This window comes from Lathamus discolor, chromosome 14 (assembly GCF_037157495.1).
Source record: "Lathamus discolor isolate bLatDis1 chromosome 14, bLatDis1.hap1, whole genome shotgun sequence".
NCBI classification, from domain to species: domain Eukaryota; kingdom Metazoa; phylum Chordata; class Aves; order Psittaciformes; family Psittacidae; genus Lathamus; species Lathamus discolor.
The window spans coordinates 4,879,364-4,904,039 of NC_088897.1; the positions used below are offsets into that span (position 1 = coordinate 4,879,364).

General features: G+C 40.8%; 1 protein-coding gene across 10 annotated transcripts in view; it reads left to right on the forward strand.

Moving 5' to 3' along the window:
* Nucleotides 1-24,676, forward strand: part of MYL10 (myosin light chain 10) — a 90,410-nt gene that overhangs the window by 62,529 nt on the left and 3,205 nt on the right. For 6 of the 10 annotated variants that reach the window (XM_065694390.1, XM_065694388.1, XM_065694389.1 and 3 more), the window contains 4 exons: nucleotides 14,024-14,110; nucleotides 16,842-16,917; nucleotides 18,370-18,474; nucleotides 21,782-21,860. In XM_065694390.1, coding sequence (XP_065550462.1) covers nucleotides 14,075-14,110; nucleotides 16,842-16,917; nucleotides 18,370-18,474; nucleotides 21,782-21,860 — 296 coding nt within the window. In that variant the 5' untranslated portion in view covers nucleotides 14,024-14,074. The other 4 variants (XM_065694395.1, XM_065694386.1, XM_065694391.1 and 1 more) reach the window with 4 other exon arrangements.

The window sequence follows — 24,676 nt, forward strand, 5'->3', positions numbered from 1 at the left end:
CTTTTCATGTGCAGCTCCTGGACTACAGTGGAACCACAGTTTCAGCATTATGGAGTAGATGACCTTCAGAGGTCCTTTCCAGGCAAAGCAGTCTATAATTCTGTGAGTGCTACAAAGGAAAATCTACATCGAGCCAGATTCTGCTCTCAGCCTCATGATGGTCAATACCACATAATGCCACTCTCTCTAAGAGGTGACAATGGATTTCTGCCATTGTTTGTGAGGTCAGAACATGGCAACTTTTTTATGTGCTGGGCTTCTTTTCGTAATGTTAAGCCAAGTTCACGAGTGTGAGTTTTCTTTAGTACAAACAGGAGAGTTTGTTACTATGCCATGTGATGATTCTCTCACAATGATCTTTTAGAAAAGTGCCAAAGGATTGAAATAGGAACTTGTGACATTTACAAAGAGTTGTTAAAAGCCTTTGTGGTTCCTAGCTTTTACAGCTACTGGGCTGGTGGAATACATCCCTATTACCATATCCTACATTCAACTTCTACAAAGCAATGCCAAGCTACTATACTCATAATTTCCAAAATGACTATTTCAGGTGGCATTTTCCACTGCACTTATACTCTTGAATTGCTCCTCATTTGGCAGTCCTTTTTCTAGTGCTCCTATGGATGGTGTAGCCGAAAACCTGTGCTGTACTCTGAGGTAGTATCACCAGCTGTCTTCTGTTCACTAGTGTGTGTTGTAACCTGCAATGGAGCGTAAGTGGCTCTAAATCTCACTATGATGTGATCCAACATTCTCTGGTATTCATCTGCAATTGAACCATAGATACCTAGCCTGAATTCAGCCACTGGGTCAATATTCAGATAGTATTTTCTGTAAACCAAAGGGGCTTTTGCTATGCTGGATCTTTGACAGAGGAGGTAGAACTGTATATTTTAGCATATCCTGATATAGTTAGATTTTAGATTCAGAATTCCAGTTGTTTATCCTGAATTTTTAGGAAGATCCATGCCAACCATATTCCAAACATTTTCAGAAATTATGCATGTATGTGTATACAAACAGAAATTACAAGTGCATCAGATTAATTTAGAAAGGTAGATTTTATCCTAACAGAACAAGGCAGAATAGACCTCATCAAAAGCTAAAGAAAAGATGGGAGCATCAGGCAAAATCTCTGACAGTGAAAACCATTTGTCAAGTGATGGGCTGGTTCCTCCACTCTTTGAAAGTTTGAAGTGAATATGTCCCGTCTTTCTGTGAAGCTACTTGGCCAGAATGTTAGCAGATGTCTGATCCTCACCTGCTTTCCTAGAGCTTTTTAGCTGTTCTCCAGCCTCTCTCAGTTCCTGACTTGTGCTTTGTTAAACCTAAACTTCTCAGCAGGGTATCTTGCTTCCAGAAAGAATGGGCATTGTCAGCAGAAACTTATTATTTCCTCATCACATTTTGTCTTGCAACACCAGTAAACTGTAAAACACCAGTGGAAATTACAGTAGATTTCATTTTAATACATCATCTTGATTATTTTGGTCATTGTTGATCTTCTGTTTTGGTTCTGCTGGATGGAGAACTAGGAAGAGCTGTTCCATAGGGATTCATAACATCACCGGAACATTCTATCTTCATTATTACTGTTTGAGGTTTTCACAAGTAAGGCTGATATCTGCTTTTTCCACTGAGGATAGTGAAGTAGCCATTACACTGTAAAGTAGTTAAAGTAGCCATTACTACTTTACACTGGGTAGTGTAAAGTAGCCAGGGGAAAAAATGAAGGATGAATGCAAAAGGCTGGGATTTTGCTGCCTTGCATTCTAGCCATGCCTATAATGGACTTCCCAGTGGGCCTGTCCTTCTATTCTCTATGGAACAGGGAAGGAGAAACAGTGTGTTTCACCTTGTGGATATGTTGGGAAGATAGACTCAGCCTTGGGTTTGAAACACACATATACCATGGTAATTAGAACAATACAAAAGCAAATAAAAAACGGAAGAGGAAAAGCACCTAACCCACAAAAGGATTTAGTTGATGTGCAGCAAATGAGATATGGGACCACAGATTATGTGATGAAGTTAAGAGAAATATTGAACAGCTGCTTTGCTACACAATTCTATGAAGTGAAATGACATCCTGAAGGAAAAATAGTACAGGCTCATTTACTACCCAAGAGGGCAGAGCTAAGGTTACAGGGACTATAACAGTGTTGTCATTTCCTTACTCCCAGGAGCTGCATTTTCCAACTTGATGGCTTTCCTAATGTAATTGCATTTTATGTGACGACTTTTTAAATCCTGATTCTTGCTAAAGTAAATCAGGAGGAACCCCAGCAAAGCCAACAAAGAGATCTCAGTGAAAAAATGATGGGAGGCACTGTTGAATCAGGCATGCTCAGTCCATAACCTTCTCCAAATTCTGTAACAAATGCCCCATGCTGGAATAGCAAGTAGGTATCTGATGAAAACACAAAACAATGACAACAGTGCATTTTTCAGTAGCCACATCATATTATGTCATTGACGTCAGGTTGAGTTATATTAGTCTGCTTTTCATTATGTTGTGTTATGCCTTTTGACATAATGCAACACACTGTAAGTAACATAAAGTGACCTCCAAGTATAAAAAGGAACACAGTTTTTGGCAGATTAGATAGTGGCTGTGAATTCTCAGAGAGGGAGGGGTAAGAGAAAGAAAGAGGCTTGTATTCAGTGTCCTGAACAACAAATGCACAGAACTTAATTAACAGTTGCAAAAGCCCTGGCTATTTCCAGCTAGGTGTATGTGGCTCCACTCAACAGAGAGAGAAGATTCTCAGTGGGATTTTCATGCTTTAATATGTTTAAAATTCTGCAGAGGTATCTCTAATAGCTCGCTCTTTTCTGTACCTAAACTGTAGGAGCTCCATTTACAGTGAATGTAAGACTAACTTTCCTGAGACTTGCCTTGTTGCCAGGCTCCAAAATACAGCAGTCAGACCAGGCTTAACCAATGGTCTTTCTGAGCAGTACTGTCTAACCTGCCCTCTGTATGAAGAATTTAATCAGCTGTTAAGAAAACTAATGCATGGGGAAAGGGAATCATCATGGCTCTGAAAAGAAGGGGAGCTCCTCTTTAAGGCAATTAAGGAGAAGTGGGTGGTTCAAGGGAAGTTGCTGGTTTTCTCTGGGGGGCTTGAAATCCACCTCACCTTGGTAGTTCTTGCTGGTGGCTTTGTTGGAACAACCTGGCATTCTTGCTGTAGTGAGACATGCTTGAGAGGCACATGGTCTACGCTCCTGATCCGTGGTTTGACATGGGTTAGTGGTGGCCTTGGCAGTGCTGGGGAATGGTTGGACTTGATGATCTTAAAGGTCTTTCCCAACCTAGTAGATTCTATGATTCTATGCATTTTCTTTGTCATTTCTCCATTTACAAATGTAGTATGAATTAATATCTACTTAATTTCCAGGCATGCACCATTTCTTTAAGATGTGTATGAAATGCTGGCCATGTTTGTTAAGCTGTTAGGTAACAGAGAATTAGCAGTTACTTCTTCTGAGTGAAGATCTGCTCTCCATCCTGCAAAGAGATCTGTGCAATCAGACCCCTGTGACACTGACATCCACAGTGCTCTGCATGACTGCAGAGATCTACCTTTAAGTATCATTTTGCAGCATCAAAGAGTCCAGAATTAAACATGAAGTGTCCTGACAGTATTGTTAAGTTCATAAAGAAAGCTGTTAGCCTATACTTGATAAGCTCATAAGGAAAGCTGTTGTACTTGATAAGCTCGTAAGGAAAGCTGTTACCCTTTGTAGGACAGCAAACCTTGCTTATGGCCAGACAAGACAGAGTCTCAACCCTGGAAAATCTCACTCTGATTTGCAGCCAGGTTGGACCTCAGGAGACTTATTGTTATTATTTTCTTTGCTAATAAATCATTATGTTGTTTCCTTCACAGCACAGAGATTTCAAATAAACCTGTCCCTGTGACAGTCTGATGCTCTGAAGGAGTGTCCTGTTCCGTTGAGTCACGTGGGAGGAAAACACAAAGCAGTTGAAAGACAGATCCAAAATGGGTAGCAGAAAGGGCCCTAGAGGCAGAGTTAAGTTTGGTATTTAATATTTCAGGTAAAATACTCACTTAGCATCAATTAAATTCAAGCCTTTCTTTTTCAGTCCTTATGTTATTCCCCCCTTTCCTCCCTCCCCTCTCCAGTCTGGAGCCTTTCTATAATTTGGAGGCAGTTGCAGAAGCAAGCAGACCTTTAAAGCCAAGATGTATGTCTCCCTTAATTCCTCTGTGGATTTGTTTTATAGACTAAGCAGAGAGGGTTCTGGTCTCTCAGGACATGTGCGTTACAAACACACAGTATTGTGTGGGTTTTATCCTAACATGTCATGTCATTTAAAAACAGCTTGGAAGAAGTCATTTAGTATAGAAATTTTGTGAAAAGACAAAGATCAAGGTAAAAAGTACATGCACTATGGAAAATGCCTGGAAAACTAGGGAGCAGATTGATGATAATAATGATGATTGATGAGATATTAGATAAGAGAAAACAAACTCCCAAAGAAACAGTACAAAGCATCTGTTAACAGAGCTGTTAGGACAAACTCATGAAATGGCTGGATGAAAACACAAGTATTCTTCCAAAAAAGGACACAAAATTCACAGGGTGGAATCCTGGGCCCAGTGAACTCAGTGACAAAGCTGCTGCTCATTTGGCTGTCTTGTCAGGATTAGAGCCCTGATCCTGCAAAACAAGTAACTGTATTCTTAAATGTAAGTATGAGAGCTATTACCTTAATTTCAGTGGAACTGTAAAGTCAAGAGGATGCCTAACAGCTTTGTTGAATCAGGATTTAACCCAGGGAACCTGGTAAGTCTTTATCACAATGAGCCTTTGAAACTATATAAGATTTACCTTGAAATCCTGACTTTGAGGTTTCCAGATGACCAAATTCAATATAGTATATACAAACCTGGCTCTGCTCTCCAGCAGGCACATGGACTGAGAGATTTATTTTTACGCTGTGTTACACTAGATATTGGTATAATGTCACCAAAACAGATGGACACTAGGCTGACTTCCAACTTGTATCCACAACAATTTCACTAAAGCCAGGTGAATTGTATTATGCTTATTTATTACTTAATTATCCCTGTAGGTGTTTGAGGTACTTCATAACAGCTGAAACAGTCCTTGCCCTGAAGAGCATGCACTCAAATCTAAGATTAGAGATGACAGCACTGCAAGGGGCTGGACCTGGAGGAAGAACAAGGTTTTTGTTCAGCTACATACTTCAATGTATGTCTGTCTCAAAGTTCAGTTTATTGGTGAAGCACTTTTGTGACTCAAGGTTAGTGTTACTGATGAAGGACAAGTATTTCAGATGCATGTGTACGTATGTTCCTGAAATACCTGTTGCTGCTGCTGGTTTAAATGGGTGTCCTTGTATAGATACTGTAACAGATACAGATTAGACCTTTAGGAATTCTGATTTAATGTCATGGAATTATGCCATTCTGTACTAGGTTAATGTTTTGGCCCATTGTGATAATGCCAAACATGATTTATGAATCAATGGAATGTGTAGGTATTAATGTCTATGACCATTCCCCAGGAGACATAGCCCTTGTGGTTCCTATGCTGCCTTCTGTTTTCTCCTGCTCTCAACACCATATTCATTGCTATTCTTTTTTTGTGCTTAAAGTCCGTGACTCTCCATCAATTTGCAGTAATTTGAGATCTGACCCCTGGGCTTCAGGATGTGTGATAGATTCAGGGAAAACAAACTTGACTTGAGATACTTAATCGCCATCTGTAGAACAGTGCTTTTCCCCCATGGCTCCCCATTATAGCTGCACCTAGGCAGGATCTCGGGCATTATTCTGGAGCTCTGAATGCAGGCACCAGGCTCTGGAGAGATCTCAGTGTCCCGAATTTATTGCTGCTTTCCTCTGCAGTTTTTCAAGGTGAGTGTTTCTCTTTCTGCTGTTTCAGGATGCCATGTCCACTTGAAATCTCTTTAGTGCATGCCCTGTGTTCATTATTTAGAAGTACGCAGGAAAGCCCCTTCAGTTCTAGCTTATTGTGAGTGCTGTACAATTGTATCCTATCTGCCTACTCTACTTATCTGCTGCATTATTCCTGTGAAAGCTAAAGCCCTGCACGGAACAGGTGCTTGGAATGGTATTGGGATTCAATTACTGCACTTTTCCAACCTTACATCTATTGTCTAAACTTGGAGCAGGCATATTTTTATTCCTTGGCGACACTATATAAAGAGACAACTGGCATTGTGTTTGCTGGCTGACTAGTTGGCAGAGAAGGGGTGGAAGGCACAGCAGCACTATGGTAGGTTTTATTCTTTCCCATGTCTGTCTGTTGATCTCTCTATTTCTTTCTGACTCTTAACAAGTTGAACAGAGCAGCAATGACCACACCAGACTCCATATAATCTCCTACTTAGTATCACATCCAGAATGAAGATCTATGTCAAAGAGCAGGCTGTGAGCTTCCAGGGACTTTTCTGTATATGTTTAACAAATGAGTAAGGTAGGGAACATAGACGCATTTGCTGAGAGAAGAGCTCGTGCATCTCTTTCCAAGACTAATATCACTGAGCAGCAGTGACTGCTGTGCAATTAGTGCTGAGGTCTGCTATGGTGTGATGGGGAGTGAGGGAAAGGGGTATCTGTGTAACTGTTGCTCTTGAGGCTGTGGGGAGAAATAGGAAGTAATGCCGAAATTTGTGTCTTGTCCCTGCCCTGCTTACTGCTGGCTTTTAGCTCTGGACTCCAACAGCCACCTCTGCACCAAAGGTGTGCATGATGTGATTCCAAGGAGCAAAGGGAGTGCTGTGGGCAGATTGGGCTTTATCTTTGTCTTCTGCAAATTCAGAGGAATGACAACAACAATAATAAAACCAAAAGCTGGTTATTTTCTCTTTCCTTGTGTTTTTCCTTTTTGCAGGTCCTTTTCAGGCTGTCTTAAAGTAATACTGCCCAGTGGCTCCCTGGGGCTATGGAATATTTGATTCTGGAAAACACAGAGGGAATTGTGTATGAAAAACATTCTCAAAACGTAGTTCGAACCTGATCCTATTTAAGCAGGTGATGAATGGGATCCAAGTGTTGTTCTGAGCAGGATAAAACCACATTCAAAATAGCTTCTAAAATCCATGACAAAACCAGGTTCCAGTTTCAGTCAGTGCAAGCCCGGTGTCGGTGGTTTCACACTGAGTGCACAAGTCGCTAACCACTGTTTCAGGACTGAGCAGTGCCTTGTGCTGACTGTGCCTCTTTGGCTGTGAATGTACAGGTTTCCCTTTAATTAGCTTCACTGAAGTCAAATCCAGCCCTTTTGTGGGATGGGGGGCAAGTGCTGGGGCTCGGGTTTTCTTTTTCCCCTCTTCTTTAAAATGTTATTTACCAGTTTTCTTCCCACCTATTTAGTTCAATGACACACCACAGTGCTTGATGTTTGAAGGTATTTCAGGACATTCTGTGGTGAAATTGCTGAAGTGAAGAGATGTGAAAATATAGTGACAGACTAGTCTGGCTCCTTGCTCCTTGTCCAACCGATGATTCTCTGTGGTGGTTCTTTTCACTGTGCCTTTTGTTTTGGGAAAATATCTTCTGAGGTACCTTCCTATACAGGGACACATGAAACGGATTTAAAATGGGAAGAGAAAAATAGCCTTAATGAAAGAAAGCTGAAGAATATCTTTACATAAGGAAGTGATCATTTTTTATTAATCAGAGGGAAATGTATATGTAATTATGCTAGATGAACTCTGTGGGGAGGTTTTTTTCTCTCTTTATGATGTCTTAAGGGATTTATAAATATTACAGAGGTTTTATAGCATCATAATATTTCAGATGTGCAGTAAAGCTACTTTCAAAGGATTAGTGCAGACAAAGCAGCATAGTAAAAAATAATTACAAGTCAGGCAGTGCTACTAGGCTCTGACATCCAGGGCTGATGAGAGCGAGAGAGGCAGGGTTCAGGGAGATAATTTCTCTAACAAGAGCAGACCACACAAGTGCTGTGGAATGGAGTTCTGAGAACTGTCTGCAGCTCTCCGTTAATTCCAGGGAATTTCAGTGAAGTTGGGTCTGTGATGTCTCCCTGCGTGCTCTGTGCTGATGGAGAGAACGGAGGGAAGAAGAGAGGCAGATGGAAGGAAAAGGAAACCTTTTTCTTATTCCCAAAACATTCCCGTGTTTATTCAGTTTGAGTGACACCTTGTAGCAAATTCTCTGTGCTGAGGGGAGCTGCACACCCAAAAATAGATTGCATTCTGATCAAATGTGTTTTCAGGCTGCTTAGCTGTCTGGAATGTACCACCTGTACTGAAACAAGCACTGACCTCAGCAGAGCAGTGCTGATTTCACCCGCTGAAAATGTGGCGTGTTTGTGTACGCATCTGCACGTGTGTGTGCGTGTACATATGTGTGTGTGAGCACAGAGGGCTGTGTATGTAGAGGGACCGTTCATCTGTTTACGTGAAGGAGGAAGACATATATATGCCAGAGAAGAAAATGTATTGGGTGGGGAAAGCAGCTGGCGAATTTTGGGTCATAGAGGTTGAGCAGTCTGTGATTGGAGAGGTTATCTGCTGTTCCAAGATGAGTCTGGGGAGATAATGCATTCCCTGTGTATATCTGAGCAGGAGAAAAAGGGAGACTGGTATTGGGAAGGGATTTTATGTGGGGCAAAGGAGAATGCTTGAGTGTATGGGAGTGTGAAGCAGGGAAGATGCAGTCCAACAGATTTTTGTATCTGGCAGGGATCAAAGGTGTGTGTGCCTGTGTGGGAATGTGGGAGGCTGGGGCTACATATAAAATGGAGTGAGGATGAGAAGGGAGGAATCTGTTTGTGAGTGCAGAGTAGGTAATAAAAAGGTCTTCTGTTTCTCAGTTCTGATAATGTGGGGTTTTATTTGAATGATCTGAGGCTGCTGTCTGTTTGAAATGCAAATTGTGCCCTTAGAGCAGTTTATGTTGCTTACTCCTCTAGACTGTTCTCTCAAAGGCATGCACTTGGGTTGGCCTTACGCTACTCACCTGCCATCAAAAAGACCCAAACCACACTGAAAACAGTGGCTTGTCCATGGCTGGGATCTTTGGTGCAGATGCGGGGTAAATTATCTCAGCAGAACAAGCTTGTGAGACATTCATCAACAAAAATCCTGTCCAGTGCTGCACAAATCCGTTGGATAGGCCGGAGATGGAGGTTTTGGTTCAAAAGCTGGATTCGATGATAACAGAAATTCAAAGACAGGAAATGTCAGCACTGAGATCCCAGAGTGGAAGAAAAACAAGGAAAGAGTGTGATGGATGAAAAAGTAAGAGTAACTCAGAGTTAACATCATACTGTGGATCACAGTAGGGGACAGAATCTGAGCAAGATGATGGATGATTCTGTCTTTCCTGTAGTCATGGACATAGCTGCAGAGGAAGGAAGTATAAAAAGTGAAACAGTGCAATTTAAAGCTGGTAGTATCTTATGTCTAGTTTGCTCTGGGCTGAATACAGAAGGGTACAAGACAACAGAATCGGGCTCTTAATAATATACTCTGCTGTTTTGTCTCTGAAGGACTCTCTCCCAGGAGACCTGCTCCTCCATTCTTGCCTTCTCTGGTAACACAATCACTTGCTGAGTGGGGAAGTGTTTCTGCTTGTCTTTTAACTCTGGCTGTCAGGAGCATCAAACTGTGTCATCTTTAGAGTATTTTCTGAGTGGTTTCCTTGAAGTTTGGTCCAAACAGGGAACTGACCTCCCCAGACTAAACCAAAACCGTAGCTTCTGGCAGAGTGCTGCCTGTTTTGCCTGGCTGCCCATGGGGACATTCTTGCTCTGCAGAAAATGCTAAGTAGAGGTTGGCTACTTCGTACGTACTGAAGGGAGTGGGGAGTGTGCACCTGAGCAGTCAGTGTGGAGCAATGCCAGTTACAGAGCTGTACCTTTGCTTACCTTGCAGCAACCTGCCTCTTTTACCACACTTTCCTCGGCTGTCTGCAAAATTCATTGAGGGATTAAGATGACAAAGTTCTGCAATAATCCAGTGTCACTTCCTTTGTCTCTCTGGTGTCATGAACCTGTTCTAGCAGCAGCCTTTTATGAATTTACCAGGGTAAATAATGCCTCGTGTTCTGAATGAGAACCAAGTATTTTCAGCTCCTTCTTCCTTTGCATATGGAGATACAAACTGATTCCCTGCCCCCTTTTCTTTTAGGTCACCCTGAAATAAGAGATTTCTTCACTCTGATTCACTTGAACATACACTCCCCTCCGCAACATATAAAAGATGAATCCCTATATCCAGAGAGGCAAAGGCAGCGCACACACATTGTTCCTGCCTGCCTGTGTCACTGCACTATTCCTGTTCTCTCTGGCTCCCTGACACTGCCTGAGAGGAGAAATATAAGGAACCTCAATGAGGGAGACTCAGCTCAAAGGAAATGCCTGCTTCAACGGAGTTTTCTTGGGACCAGATTTTAGCATGGCTCCATTTTTTCATTTAAATCTTCTATAAAAACCCAAGACCAACAACATAAAAAGCCTTGAAAATCGAGGCTAATTGAGAGAGTGCTAACACCAGTAAGACAAATGAGTGATATGCGCAAGCCTGTGGTTTCTCTTCTAAAGTGAAGTGTTGTTTTCTTCACAATGGGGTGATTAATACACTCAGGCAGGAATATTAATAGGCTTGTTCAGTTGTTGCAACATTCTTCCCACTGCTGTGCTATTGAGGCCTAGGAATCCAAGCCCAGGGGACCCTCAGCTCTTCAGTTTCTCATCTGGCACGTTTTGTATGTCAGTCTCAAAGCACATGTTGCAAAGACAGAGCAGCTATCTTTGCAAAGTGCAGCTCGGCACACTTCGCATTTTACAAAAGGGGAAAACAAGGCAGACAGAAGTGATGTGTCAGTCACACACTTACTCCTCTGTAGGTCACCTACTAAATCCTTGACAGTTTAGAAACCATATGGTTGCTCAATTCTGTATTGCTCTTTTTACAATACCATTCTTTCAGAAGGATACTCCACAGTCAGAACCCTGATTCTGGTCACTAAAAAATTCTGTAGTGTTTGAAGTCATCGGAGAGAGCAGCACAGACCTATTTCTATTCTCTTAGAGCTGCCTTTTGCTTTGACTTGCCCACCAGAAAGACAGTGACAATGTGCTGTATTCTGTTCCTGCTCCGCCTACTTATTTCTCAGCCTTCCTCTTCATAGTGCCTGCCTCCCACCAGCATGCAAAATGAAGGTGCAGTTTCTTTCTGTGATTATGAATTTCCCAGCCCTTCAGAGCAGATAAATTATGTTCCCAATACTGTGTATGCAAAAAACAAAGAGACTGATAATCCAAGGTGCTCTCTATGTCTGATGCCAAAAGACTTAGCTTAATACTGGTGATGGAAAGCCATTCCCATTCAACAGCTGTTCCCCTGTGAAATGTAGTGGTGGTCTCAGTCCCATTCCACAAGTGAGCAGATCATAAATTGGATCCACACCCAGAGCTTCAGCAGAAAAACTAAAGATATATTGGGCAACATGGGCACAGATCTCCTTTATCATACCTTGAGATAACAAACCAGAGAGTGACACTGAACAAGTATTGTGCGAGGATGGATTTCTCCTGGTACAGGGCTGGACTCTGGATAACTAGTCTTCAGCCTTTTTTGCCTTGATAGGACTTCACTGATGTAAAGAAACTTTTGGATATTTTTGTGTTGCTGGTCTGTTTCTAATAGATACTGAGCCACAACTTTTAGGTTTATCTGATCCTTTCTTACAGCTATAATCCTTGCTTAAAGCCATACAGCAGAGAGAACCCATTAAACCGAGACATAATGGAAGTATATTGCCAGTGTTTGGCATTTAGACTTAATAAAACTTGGAGCTGGAGCTCACTGTCCTTCATTGTGGTGCTGGCTTAAAAAGATGCAGATTGTTTGTTAACACGGGGAATACTTACCCTGCTGGATATGGGTGCAGTACTTGGGTCACAGCAGAGCAGAGCATCAGAATGGTAAAGGCCATTTTGTCTTCATGAAGAACAGCTACACAAGCACAAGAGAACCAGTTCTACTACCCCATCCGCAAACGTGCAGCCAGCCTTGTGCCCCGTGGTCAGTTCCGCAGACAGTTTGCAATACATTCCACTGGGTAACATCTGCTTTCTTTTTACCTTGGGGAACAAATACATGTAAATACATAGGATTGTCCTTTATATTTCCATTCGATCTGGAAGTGTTGAAAACCTCCACCAGGCACCTCACGTTACATGGAAGATTGCCCATTACTGCTCAAAATAACACTTATTTCATGTGTAGGAGGAGAAGGGAATATGTTTATTCCAAAATCAATATTTCTACATTCATTAAACATTCCACTTCTTCACTTTCTTTTCCATGCCTGTGGTGGCATTCTGTCCTTATTTTTATCCTCACTACAAAGACATTTTTCTTTCAATTTCCATTCCTATTTCCAGATTTTAGTGCTTTGCACTAGCTGATGGGAGCTTGACAGGTCTGGAGTGTGGGGATGGGGGTGTCTACCATAGCCCTCATTTTCTACCTGGGATCTAAACCAGAATGGCTGCATGCGGAGATCTGCCTGGCAGATTAAATTGATCAGACAATGTATACTTCAAACAGAGTCTAGTGGGAATATTTCCTTGAGCTGTTCTGCTCCTCAGAATGTTTGAAATCAGGATTGAATTTGAACTTTCATGGGCTTTTTTACTTTGATGAAAGGAGACAGTAGAAGTTGCCTTCTGTTTCATGCAGAATAGCCCAAACTAAGTAAGACTAATTTTCCATGACATGAGAACAAGGTGGGACTACGATGATGGAGTTTAAAAGTAAAAATGATAAAGAAAAAAGCAGTCTGTCTGGAAGACAACTCAAAAGGCGAGGTAGGTCATTATCCTGCCCCAAGTCAGGATAATGCTGTGGTTAAAACATTTCTGTAATCCTTAGGCATCACAGATCTTATTTACTGAAGAACAAGAACTGTATTGTCTTAAGCAAGCTGGTTGGGCCCTTATTCAAAGATATGTAATGAAGTCTAGTTCTAACTGATTTTTAGTGAGCATTAGGTTCTTAGATATCATTGTAGCTCTTATATCATTGTAGCTCTTTCCCCAAACTTTCTGTCTCAGTCTTCAGACTACAGAATAAAAAAGATAAAAGCAGTCCAGCCTTTCTGTTTAAGATGACTATCTTGAATATTAAAATTATACGGGCTAGTAAGGCAATGTAACGTAATATCATAGGTTGGTGCAAGAATATAGACTATTCTTCAAATAGAGAAGGTTCCTTCATAGGAAGTATCTGTTCATTCAGTGGTGGTCCAAACAGAGCAGACTTCTTAATGTTTCTGTGTGAGTAGGAAATGATGTAATTTCCCTTTATAGCTCCTGAACTGAGTGTTCATACAAGGCCTCATTTTGTGCCTGACTGCCTGTCCCAGTATAGGCACTGGAAAGAAGGAATACCTGCAGCCACTTACCTGAATTGCTTATATTTCTGGAGAAGAGCAGGTTGGGAATTTTAGCTCGCATCTCCAAGTGAGACTATAAGCTTACATCACTCCTCCTCTAGTACAGAGCTCTGAAAAGCCACTGCAGAAGGGGCAGTAATCTCCTGCATCAAATGGTCTGGCATAGGTGGTTCCATCCAAGGAACAGGCAGGTCCTTGGGGAAACAAGCAGTGGACCAGCTGTGATATTCAGGGTCATGCTTTGGGTCCCTTGCCTTTTTTAGGGCAGCACAGTGTCAAGCTGTCCTGTTCATCTGAGCTGCCAGCTTCCAGGCCAGAGCAAGGAAATGACAAAAAGCTTCAGAGATTAATCTGTTACTAAAGCAGCATTTTTTATCCTATACGTATATATTTATATATACACACATACACATATATATAGGATTGAATTAAAAAGCTTGTCATAATGAAACACAATCCTCTTGTATTAGTTGACAGTATTTTCCTTCTGTTAAAGATGGAATTTGTTTTTATGGGTGTTTAACAGATAAAGTAACATATATTTAATCTTCTTATATATGTTACAGGCTCCAAAAAAGGCAAAGAAGAAGATAGAAGGTGGTTCCAATGTATTCTCTATGTTTGAACAAACCCAGATCCAGGAGTTCAAAGAGGTTGTTGGTCACTGTTCTGCTGTTCTCTATAGTCTCCTGTCATCACTAATGAATAACATAGGTTTTGTTTGTAATCCTTATTCAATTCTCCATCTGCTTTAATAGAACACACAGTTGTTTTCTGAATCATCTCTGTGGTTTTGGCTGGTATATCATTTTCCTTGTGTGTTTGTTTGTTCTTTCCTTCATTCTTTCATTCTTTCTTTCCTTCCATCTGTCTCTCCCTCGCTCTCCTGTCTCAAGCTCCAGACTTATTTGAAAAGCCCCCAACCCCCTTCCCAAAAATAAAGTAAAATTATCATCTCATCCACTGTAGCCCTGATTCAGGAAAACACTTGAGCACATGTTTAAAGTTAAGTTTAAGTGGTGTTTTCAATAAGAATAGTCTTCCGTTCTCAAGTATTATCCTGAATAGAGGTGCCTTATTGAACCAGGGCTTTAATTAGTGCACTGTTCCACAATAGCAATACAAAATATTCTTCTGTGCCCTTCTAATAATGCCCACAAACTAGAAAGAAAAATACCAAGAAGCCCTCAGCCGAGTTTTCCCATAAAAGCCAATAAAACAAAACAACATGTTGAGATTCACTAAGTAAGCATATTTAAGCTCCCAAAGAATTTGGTATTACCATGCATCTTTGACCTTTGAGGAGGCAAATATAATGGGCTGGCATAAAAGCTGAAGGATATTAAAGACATAATTTGGTGAGTTTATGCTCTTTTTTCTGTGTGGACATTCAGAATGCCTGTGAGGCCAGCACATTTTGCACTGGTTTGGCAGTTTAAAATATGATTTTTTTTCCTCTATTTTTGCTAACTTACACCTCCGAAGCAATTTCCAGTGTGATAAACAGCTACTGTTTCATTTTATTCATGTGGCTTTCAACTTGACTTTTCATGAAGATTCCCACCAGTAAAGCTCAGTAGTGAATGAGACTAAAAACGCATGCAAAGCATTGTGAACATGGCCCAGGTAAATTAGTTGAAACCTCTTCTCCACAGTTAATGGGAACATTAACTTCTCCCACCTCTTTTCCATATCCTATGAACCCCCAGTTGTATTTTCTGCAAGGTCTGCTGCTTGTGAACTGCTCAGAATACTATATTGGATCTGCTTTAAGTAACATATTACCTTAATATCATTTCTGGGAGAATGGTGGCAGAATAATAGAAAAAGCATAAGGCAGGGGAGTTGTCCAGAGAAAACCAAGACCATGTTGTGTCTAAAACCAGCATAACTGGGACAAGGATTTCGGAAAAGATGGTTTTGATCAGAACTTTTTTATCTAGAGATTTCAACCAGAAGTTTCAGCATTGCCGTGACTACGTTATTTTAAGTTCACCCATTACAACACATGCCTAACACTTTTCCTGCCTTCTGTGAGCTTGCTGGGCTCTGTTTGCTCTTTATATTTTCTTCTGGTTTGCATCCAAATTGTGGGGATCACCACTCAAAGCAAGTCTCCCCCTCAAGAGGAAGGAAAGCAGCTCTAAAGAGTTGGGCTTAGGTTTTTATAAGGTGATGGTTTGGCAGGTAAATGAAGGGTTATGAGCATGAATGCTGCAAGTAATCACATGGGCAAACAGGAATGTGAGCAGTGGGGCTTTGTAAGAAACTGGAGGTAAAACTACTTGAAGATATGTTGATATAATATGGTCATGGAAAGAAGTGCACCCTGTAGAGCAATAGACTTTAAAACTCCGCAAGTTCCTGCTGCAGTGGGCTGGCTGTATTCTCAGGGGAACATTGTCTTTCATACTAATGCTGAAATCAGAATAATTCCTGGTCATTGTAAAGATACACTCTCATATTGATGTGCATGTCAGACAGATAACCAGCTTCAGAGACATGCCTGCTTCTACTAATACTCCCCATAGTACAACCAAGGGGATTTCAGGTCATTAAAGTCTTTCAAAATCAATGAAACATTAAAAGTGTGATGGCAGGGAATAGACAGACATGCAAATAGGTAAATAGATAGCTAGGCAGTTAGCTGGCTTAGTAAATAATGGGTACAGCACAGAAATCCTGTGCTGGCTGAAAATGGAGAGGTAACTGTGTTTTTTCTCTCAAAAGTTAATTTTTTCCTGACCAGAAGTATTTAAGGTCAGCACATCAAGGTCAGCGGAGCACAGTGAGCAGTCTGAAGGATACAATTTATTGGAAAGGGAAACAAACTTGGAATAAACAATACTGTGAAACCTACGTTTCTCTGTACTTTTGAAAAATCCATCTATCTCTGTGTGATGGATCATTTTAAGGCCCGCAAGGAACTGACTTTAGCTTGATACCAGAGAGATATCTACAGTAATTAAATGTTTTACAGACTGTGATAGCTGCACAAAGGAATGAGGAATGGGAAAGGTACAAAACACACAGAGTAAACTGACTAAATCCTCCCTAACTAAAGCCTCCCTAATTCAAACTTTTATGGGTTAAGGCCTGAATGGCTGGAGCTGCCAGCATTGGCTTCAGCCCAGCTACACACTGCACTGAACATTAATTTAGTAAGAAGAACTTTGGGTGGGTTGAATTAAGCCCCTTGCCAAGCTACAGCAATGTGTTGAAAGTGAGGAAAGTGCAGTGATTGTGGCATGATGTGGATGAAGCAAAGGAAGTGATTCTTTTTCACAGCATAAATATAATACCCCCCTGGACTGGTGTTTGGGACTGTATCATTGTCCAATGCAACATAGCAATGGCAATAAACATTCCTTTTTCTTCCAACAGGCTTTTACCATCATGGATCAGAACAGGGATGGCTTTATTGACAAAGCAGACTTGAGAGACACATTTGCTGCACTAGGTAAACTGGTAGTAAGAATTCAGTACTTAAAAGAAATGCAGTTTAAATTTCAAGCACAGAAGAGTTTGTATTAGAATTACACTGGGAAAGTAATGAGATACACAGGAGGCAAAAGGAAAACTGTTCAATTTGATTTTCCTCCTTTATGGTAGTTGCTATTTGACTACATAGCTCCAGCTGGAAAGTCTCCCGAGCAGCCTCTTTCAGAAGCAAAATGAAGGTCTCCCTGGGACTCTCTGCTGGGTGCAGCAGAGCTGTGCAGCTCCAAAGGCACTGATCCCTCCCCTGCAGCTATGTCATACAAAGCCCACCCAAGCAGGGGTCCATGCCAAGCATTTCTGATTTGCCTCTGAATCCAGGCTTCACAGCCTACACCTTTTTCATGTAGGAGCCATGCAATATCTACTGATTAACATTGTTGTCATGGACTAGCTGCCCCTCTGCCCACACGAAAGTAGAAAGACTTCATGTGAGGTTCTGTGCTGTTGGGCTTTTATGTGAAGTGGAATGTGCATGTCATGAGATTAGGTATTGTCCGTTCCATGCGCATCACAATCCTGATAATATCAAGGAGATTAAAGCAAATCTTCCCAAGGAAAGGAAAAATCAGAATGCTCATGATCCCAAACCTGGAGTTGTATCCTTGTTGCAACATTTGAAGCTTGAGCAGTGATGTAGGCATTTGGGCTTTTGCCATCTGGATCCTATTTAAAGGAGCTTGATAAGAATCTTTAGAGCTCCCTGGGGTGGAGTCAGACACCAGCAGAATCACTGCAAAGAACAGAAGCTCCTGAACTCTTTCTTGTGACAACGAGGCTTGCAAACTTTGGCCTGTAGCTACTGTTACCCTGAAATATTTACTTCTTAAGGCCAAGTTCTGGTATCTTTCCTGTTCAGTGAAGTCTTTCAATGCCTATAAAGTACCATCACAGCACTCAGTTTGAGTAATGTTGCCAGGGACTAAGTTCTGATCGATAGGACTGTGCAAGGATGGGGAAGGGACAGGAACTGCACAAGGGTGAGGAAAGGATATAACTACTCAACTCATCCATCTGCTCTCTACTCTTAATATATAGGAGGGCAAAGTCTGAGACCTTGGACTCACTTCAGTCACTTTGAACTGTGTTATATTAATATCAGTGGGGCCTGTGTTTCACCTGAGGTAAAAGAAAACCACCCAAAAATGAAAACCAGTTTATTTGGAAGTGCCCCTTCTTTTGTCCACTGCTGGCCACGTCTGTATTATTTATCCTTCTTACTCCTTCAGTCACCCTTTGATCTTGGAGCCAGCTCTGCCAATTTGTTTCACACCGGGGTATTCTGGAGTTGTGTTCTACCATGTTATTAGCAAAGTTGCACAGAGCCCTGAGCTCCCCAGTGGGAGGAGATGAATGGGAATCGTTTTTTGAAACACAATTTGTGATTTATTATGAAAAATGATCTCTGCTGCAGGTCGTCTGAATGTCAAGAATGAAGAGCTTGAAGCCATGGTGAAGGAGGCGCCAGGTCCTATTAACTTCACTGTCTTCCTTACTATGTTTGGGGAAAAGCTGAAAGGTAAGTACCTTTGGGGGGTTGGAGAGGTATCTGTCAAAGATCCTCAGCACTGAAATATCTCAGCACCTTGCAAATTATAATAATGTATCCACAGAAGAATGCTTAAAGGCAAGGAGTGATCTCCATTTTTGCAGACAGAGCTCAAGTATGAAAAGGCTATGGGACCGTCCAGAGGACAATTCAAAGGTGTTGATTTCAGCTTACATAAGCTAACATGAAAGTGGTAAGTTGAGGTCCAGAAAGTAATGAAATCACAGCAGCCTGGAGCACAGCGCAGATGAGTTACTCACTGTCAGTGGGTTCCTAGGCTGAATGAAGTCTATTGCTCATGCTATAGTGGTATCACTCCCAGTGTTAGCTGGTTTAAAAGTATTTTCAGTATTTCTAAAGGAAAAACCTTCTGCACACCTTTGGCTCAATACACAACCTCTGCATCATTCCTGCAGTTACAGGGCATGAAGGAGCAACATGGCCTTCCCTCATTTTCTGTAGGAGTTATAACCCAGTGGCCCAGCCTTGGTTTCCCTTGAGGTCAACAGTGATTTTACCATTGGGTATTTTGCTGAATAACTCTTAATAGAGGGGATAAATTCAAATAATTTCAGTAGATTTACATTGATAAGGGAGAGGGATTTTGCCCAATGCCACAGAATACATAGGGATCACTGTAGGGAATCCAGGAAATGTGGGTACTAAATTTGTTGCAGGAGCTAGTAATTTAGTTGTGTCTCTTATACTGTTAGTGGCTAGAAAGGGCAAGAGAGGGAGTGGGAGAGGCCAAGGGAAACCTCTGGTCATTTTCCTATATGCATTAGAGATAAGGGTCCTTTGACCTTCAAAGCAAGGTTGGCCTTAGCCAAGCACATTCCAGAAGTTTGATAAAATAATTAATGAGCAGAAAAACAGAAAAATCTGATCCCATCTTCTGAAAAACATTCATTGTGTTGCTACTGGACTCTGTCTTTTTATTGCTGAGCACAATTTCAGTGAAGGGCTTTCCATGCTTGGAATAGGAAACAGAGAGGTCTGAAAGAAAGAATTAATGTAGCTAGTTCTCAAAGAAATACACTATTGCTAAGGAACAAGACATGTCTGGGAAGCATAAGAAGTGATGGCAAAGGCTGTAGACTGACATTGAAGAGAGGATTTTTATTACCCAGACAACAATATGACTTGGTCACAGTGGTTCCTCTACCTTTACATTCCAGATGTGAGCTTGCAGAATAGGTAGTGCCTTTTCCTCCGTAATCTTCCTCCTGGGATATGTGACTGTTTCTTGTGGGATGCCCTGCTACCTATTCCTGTCTATCTGTGATGCTTACCGTCACACAGAGCGTAGAAATTTGTTCTTCTTCCTTTCCCCTCTTCCCTCTTGTGTCCTATGATGGCTGAAGCTGGCAAGGAGTCTGGCCCTGCCAATTGTGTGGCCTAAAAGCAGCGCCAGCACAGGAAGGTGAATGGTGAAGCATACCCCTCTTGTCTGCAGGTTTCCTGTTGGCTACCAGCAGAGGAGGAGGGTTTTTTTGATTTCCATTTGGTGAAGGGAAAATCACAGCTGTGCTTGTCATGCCCTTCTGGTTGGGTTTGTCATGCAAAGGAAGCAGAGCCAAAAGACTGCACATTCCCAATCAAAACTAATTGGGATGAAGAGCCTTTGTAGTGCAATTAGAAAGGGAGAAAGGGCTAGAGGAAGTGGATATGGCAATTTTGCAACACTCTTTATTAGCTAAGTACCACTCAGAGAATTTGGTGAAAGGTGCTTTCTAAGTAAAATTTGTTGTGCTATAATTGATTTCTGTCATAAAGGGGAAGCTGGGATTTTCAGGACGAGCTTTAGCTTTGTATATTGAGATTATGATGCCAGATGAACAGCTAACAAAACGAGGTTTATGTTAATGCCAACCACATGGAGCTGTTTCTACAGGGAGTCAGAATAATACAATTTGTACAGAAAACAGAGATGCCGCACATCAAAGAAACCACTTTATTTACCAGCTAATCAATAAAGAATGCCTGCTGCATTGCTTCTCTTCAAAGCCAAAATCCAAGGATATGACAGAGTAGAAAATGTAAAACACAGTAAGAACAAAAAAAATCCCCCCCACAGTGGTGACTACTTTAAATGCGACCTTTCCTCCGAGCTGGAAGACTCTTCACTTCATGGGACAATCAAAATGCTCATTAAATGCCAGTGCTCTTTGTATTGATCATATATTCATTGCAGTTTGAATGCATTGCCCATAACATGGCGAAAGAATATACATGGTCAGTGCCGTTAGATTTATTCATTATTATATCCACTGAAGTACTACTAATAATCCTTAGTAAACCTTTTAAACAAAGAAAACTAAGGCGGCATCATGAGTGCATGTAGTCATGAGAGCAGGGAACCTTGGCTGGGTTCTGTTCTGGTTCTGTCTCTGCCAGACTTTGAAACTGCAGTTCTTCATGTTATTACCATGTTTTAACCACTCTTTCAACATTTCAGTATTCCAAGAAGCTTCGTTTGTCTGTGAGTCTGTCAATCTGCCTGTAAATTCGGTTTCCTACAGTTACAGTGATTTTTATTATATATACTACCATAATATTTTGTAACACTGGCGAAGTGACAGAGTATACAGTGTATCATTTTACTGCTGGGAACAGAGGAGCAGGGAAATTAAAGTCATACCAACAGTCTGTGGCCCAGCTAAGAGCAAAAGCAAAATCTTGGAGCCATAGTCTAGTGCTTTAAGCCATCCTGTTTCTGTAACACTAATGAAGAGATCCTTCAGTGGAAGTGCGCTAGAGAATGTAAGTGGAGAGCCCCATTTTACATTGATCATGCTGTTTCCATTGCATTCCTTTGTCATTCTGATTTTAGGATAAACTCCATTTCCTTTAGTGAAGAAAATAACCCCTTCCCTATACAGTGGAGAACAAGTAACATCACAAAGTGTTTTTACAAGGAACGTCCAGTACAAGATTAAAGGAAGCCAGTGAGGGAAACAGTTTGTTATATTTTCATTTCTGAAAGCCACTAATCCTCTGGGTACTGATATTGGAGACCAGTTCCTGGAAGTTTTCTCTCCTGCAGACATAGAATAGATATGAGTTATTATTTTTAAGCTTCTGAGCATTGAACTATTCACCTCTATTGTTTATCTGACATGACAAATGCTGCCGACTGAAGGAACCTTTGTCTTCAAACCTACAACTGCAGAATTTTCCATTTTGCTCTGTTTTCGAGTGAATGCAATTACTTAGCAAGTATTCAGAAGCTATAGAAACACATCCAGGCTGCTAAATTATATTTCATTAATTTTAGGCACGGACCCAGAAGAAACCATTCTGAATGCTTTTAAGATTTTCGACCCAGAAGGAAAAGGCCACATAAAGGCAGACTAGTAAGTTTATTTCAAATCCTTTTAAAAGAATAATAGTAATAATAATAATTGCACAGGTTTAAAGAACAGCTTAAAAGCTATATATTTTGCAGTATTTTAAGAGGCAGAAGAGCTGTCAGGCAGAGAAAACATTTAGCTTTGTAAGCCAGAGTTAAAAGACTGGACTATTGTATGAATGTATTTGTATACTAAAAGGAGATGTTATTGTCTTCAGACTGCAAGAGGCAATGGAAATATAATCACATGTAGGCTATTAGATAGCCTTTTTTGAAGGTTTGGATATAAATCAACACATGAGTCTTTGTAGATTAACTCCATATGTAAAATGAAAATGAATGTCTGGTGCCTAACTGAGAGTGCTTGTCTAAAATGGGAAACCAAGCCCCCTTTTAACCAAAGTGATCAATTTAATTAACTCTGGGACATGGTTTTAGTGAGGACATTTTCCTTGTTACATGTTCACCATCGGAGCCTTCTGCTTCTACATAATAATTTGCAATAAAATTCCACTATATATGGTGGGAGCCAAAGCAAATAATACTGGTAATAAGATGACAATTATTGTCAATATGACTATATTTTAAATAAGGAGGCAGGACCTCATTTGTATTCACAAACTGTTACACCACCAAAGCCAGGTAAAAGGACTTGAAGTCCTAGTTGCACACATGTAAATCCTCATTGCACTGGCAGAGGGTGTAAGGAGACCCTCAGGTAAATGAGATAAATAATATCAGATCAGGGCAGTGGATGAGGAGATCTGACCTATGGTTCTAGTGATATGCTTTATATGCCTATATTTATCTATATACTTAAATTCCCTCAGGAATTTGGGGTCTATATTTCCACTACAGGTAGATTTTATAAAGCATAATATGTATAGGAAATTTATTAGGGAACCATGAGCTACAAAACTGTATTTGCACCAATTAATTCTGCTAATGTCATCATAAGGTAAATGAAAACTAAATCTTTGACCAGAACCTCTAAGGTGAGTTTTCTATGACATTATCTGCAACTGCCAATGTCTCACGAAAGTTAATTGAACAGACAAGATTCACACAAAGTATTTCTATCCATTACCAATATGCTTTTCTATGACAGTAACCCAGTGGGTATGAGAGTCCTATTCTGGTAGACAGTATGTAAAAACAAAGCAATGAAACAGTCTTTTCACTAAACTTCCAAAGTAATTTCAGTAAACTTCCAAACACAAGTGGATGTAGCAAACAGTCTGAAAGAACAGAGGGTTAATAGTCATCCTTATTGCTTTTGGGTTAACATTATCCGACCAGCTGGGGAAGAACAGTCAGAGAAACACATCAGAAGTGACTCAAACAATCAGAATAAAAGGTAGCCTGTTGCCAAATGGGCCAGATCACACAGTAGTGAAATCGCAAGCATGAAATACAACCCTTTGATAATACAAAGCCCATGAAATGTTGTATTTCCCGCCACTATCTGTAACAATATATTGCATACAAAATCTGCAGCTTGCCACCCTGTGTCCAGTTCTACATTCCTTGGATGTTAGAAGCCAGTTGGAGTTTGGGGCAAATTAGGAATGCAGCATCATGCTCAAAAATGAAGATGAGAGAGGAATACTTTTATTTTTCCTTGATGGAAAAGGTCAACCTTGTCCCTACCCCCACTGCACTGCTAACGTTAGACAATTGTTTTAGTTCATCACCACAACAGAGCATAATGTTTACTTATTAGACCCGAGGGTAATGTTGATCATTACAGAACAAACCATTAAATCAATTCCGTGAATGTCTTTGAGGTTTAACTTCTATTCATATGCTTCCAAAATTTAGACATTGGAAGGTTTTGAAATAATTTTTCTGTTGGCTCAAACAGCCATTGCAAACGACAGTTAATGTTAATAAATAATATTTCTCCGTATTAAAAAATCCTGGAATGTTTCTCTCCAAAAGCAGCCATACTGACCTTTCAATAGAACTTCTTTTTATGTTCATGGAGTTAACATCCTTGTGGGGATTTTTATGTCTCTTCCCTCTGCGTGTTTTCACCTCTAGTCTGGAAATGACTCACTTAGTCCATCTGATGGAAGCTGGGATGGAGTCTTCTAACCTTTCCAGAAGCTCCAGGAGTTTATAACTTACTTCCAAGTTCAATGACAGACTTTGTTTGTCTGCATCATTATACCACACATCAAATCCTTTCTATAGCATGATGTCAAAAAGAGAAAATGCTTTCGGTCACATTCTCAGCTGGTGTAAACTGGCATAGCATTCGGAAAGGTTGGATGATTCAGTCCTAAATGCCATTTGTGGGACAAAGTGAGTCAGGCCAACATCAACTGTGCCTCATCACCATGTAAAAAAAAAAAAAGTGTTCAGATTTGTACCAGATGAAAATGGACCCAGGGAGCTGAGCTGCATTCCGGACCTTTGGAGCTCAGTTTGGCTGAGCTAGTCATGTTTCTCATCACAGTTATAGAGCACCGCTCATTTCAACTCACCTGTTTTCCTCCAAGCCATCATTATAGAAAGGGCAAACCCAGTGGAAAACCAAAATGTCCCATAGATTTCACAGATAATTTAAAAACCCAAAGTATTTGTACTAGTAGAAGAATTGATGCCAGGCAGGACAAGAGGTGACATTTAGGCTCCTATGTCAAGGCAAATGGATATTCTCTTTTGCTCAGAAGACTTTGATTTTTTTCTTTTTCTTTGAGGAGCAAATAGTCTTCAAAAAAAGAAAACAAGATACACAAAGAAAAAAGTGTATAATCTGTAGCTTTGGAAACTGTGAATGTTTGTTTCCCTATAAAATAAATAATGGAAAATGTG